At 44.0% G+C, this 2,248-nt stretch overlaps 1 protein-coding gene across 1 annotated transcript; it reads right to left on the bottom strand.

Annotated features, from left to right (window-relative positions):
- Positions 1 to 1,137: 1,137 nt before the first annotated feature.
- LOC133049961 (keratin-associated protein 26-1) lies at positions 1,138 to 1,692 on the bottom strand. Its single transcript, XM_061134044.1, has one exon. It carries the CDS (start codon positions 1,690 to 1,692, stop codon positions 1,138 to 1,140), a length of 555 nt encoding a protein of 184 aa, XP_060990027.1.
- Between the last annotated feature and the right edge of the window lie 556 nt (positions 1,693 to 2,248).

Genomic DNA, 2,248 nt, shown 5'->3' with positions numbered 1-2,248 from the left:
CCCTTATTTTATTTTTATATGTATAAATATATATCCCTACACATTTTATGTTGAATGAAGAAAAAATGTGCACCTTTAATACAGGCATGTCCCATAGGATATTACTTCTGGCAAATACTGAGACAGTTCAAGTTTGTCTTATTCACCTCTATCGCTTGTGCCTAACAGGTGACTTGGGATTTAGTAGGTATGTAATAAAAGTTTAGCTGAATAAAGCAACAGTGTAATAAAGTTCAGCTGTGTTTTTAAAAATGTGCATGAGTCTTCAAAGTGGATAGATTAGAAGTTTATCCTGGTCTTGTTGATAACATGTAAAAAGGGTTGATGCTTAAAGAAAAACAAATAAAAAAACCCACAGCATGTTGGGGAGCTATGTGTATGTCAGACTCATTGGACCTTAAAATTTGCAGTATTGAGAAGAAAAGAAAGCGAAGCCAAAGAAGTGGGAAGGAGAAAGACAATGAAAAAACAATAATAATAAGCAACAAACAAATGTAATGATAAGGAGTTTGTGTTTTTATTTTATAGGAATTGATTATAAGAAGCCATCAAAGGCTTAACCAAGAGTGAAATATCTTCAGTTTTCAATTAGAAAGGATGTTCTGGTCAAGGCACGTTCACTGGAAGAGAAAGATAGATCATTCCTCATTTTGCCTTTTTCCAAAATAACTCCCACCAAAGGCTTTTTGGGTGTCTTAAGGATGTAGGATCAGAGATATCAGAGATCTAGAAAGCAGTTTGAGGAATAAACCATCAAGCTAGTCCACTACTGTGAGGTAAAATCACCTAGTTGAGAGTACCAAGTCCTAGCCACTTCTCTTGCAGGCAGTTGAGGTTAGTCACGCATGTGTTAAAGACAAACTGAAGAACCAGATTCTTAGTTTTGACTTAAACTCATTTATTATAATCCAAACGGAATAAATCTTTCCCACACCCAATCAACGTTGAAGAGCATTGCAAACCATAATTTTATGCTAAGGAGAGATGAAAAAAAGTTGAAAATGGGAAAGGAACAGCTTTCATTGGATCAGGAAAAAATTAAGAAAAAGCAGTCACTACTAGGAAAGGAGCAGAAGCGGGTGGAGTTTGAATTTTCGTCTGGGATCTTCAGCGTGATTATTGGCTGGAACAAAGAAGCTACAGGCCTCCGCAGGTAGAGCAAGATGGACGGTAAGGACTGAACACGTACGGCAGAGTCTGGCATCCGCTGAAGACAGGGCGCAGAGGTCTGAGGCCGCTGGACACAATGCTGATGGGCTGAGGGCCACAGGACGAGGAACCCGAGGGGCGATATCCGCAGGGGAGAAGGCCCGAGGGTCGCCAGCTGCTGGCCACGTAGGTCAGCGGCCGGTAAGACACGGAGAGGCAGGACCCAGAGAGGTACGAAGAAGCAGGAAGGCAGCTGGTTCCTCGGCCGGGTCTTGGCACATAGCAACCGGAAGAAGGGCAGCTGGAAGTTTCACAGCTGCTGGGCCCGCAGTCGGCTGGCTGGCAGCCGGTGGGTTCACTGCAGGTCTCCTGGCCGTTGCTCAGGATCCAGGTTCGGTCCTGACAGCTGCTGGGCAAGCAGAGCGCATCCCCGACGCTCACACTCGGAGAGTAGCGGCCGACGGAGGAGGCGACGGGAATGTGACAGGGACTCCCGAGAGACACCAAGGGGTAGTTTCCGGAGCAGTAGTTGTGGCAAGACATGGTGCGATTTCAAGGGCAGGTTGTCTGTTGGAAAGAAGTGAGTGTCTCAGGTTTCTCCTTCGTCTTGCTGTCTTATATACCCCGCAGAAAGCGGTGATTCTGCGTAGACTCTTCCGCGTTGTGTGCTTCCGCATCACAGCTCTTCATTAGAGTCCAGGAAGTGATGCTCCCACCTCCCATAAAACTGGATGTTCCTTGCAAGGCTTTCCATTGATTAAGGATATCTATAAAGCGGCGTGACCCGATTTTAATGGGATCCGTGCTCCTTAAATTACCCAACCAAGACAGATATTTTGGACGTCGTTTTCCTTATTCCAATTATAACCACCACTCCATAAACATTCTTAGAATTCCTCTCTTGGAATTCTTGTCTTGAAAAGTTGCAGCGAACTTCTTTGAAACAGTGGCGAATTATCTCTCTTTGATGGGGAATTCTGTGCTTTTTGGAAATTGCCGAAAGAAAAGAAACACTTGAATGCAACTAGGTTGTAAATGAATGAAAAATCCTACATGATTTGGGGCAGAGAGTGTTTAAAAGCAGTATAAGATAGAAAAA

The sequence above is a fragment of the Dama dama genome, chromosome 31, assembly GCF_033118175.1.
Source record: "Dama dama isolate Ldn47 chromosome 31, ASM3311817v1, whole genome shotgun sequence".
Classification (NCBI taxonomy): domain Eukaryota; kingdom Metazoa; phylum Chordata; class Mammalia; order Artiodactyla; family Cervidae; genus Dama; species Dama dama.
The sequence above is the reverse complement of the archived record's forward strand: the minus strand, read 5'-3'. Positions and strand labels throughout refer to the sequence as shown.

Coding starts and splice junctions, on each gene's coding strand:
- LOC133049961 (XM_061134044.1), bottom strand. CDS start 1,692: ATGTCTTGCCACAACTACTGCTCCGGAAACTACCCCTTGGTGTCTCTC.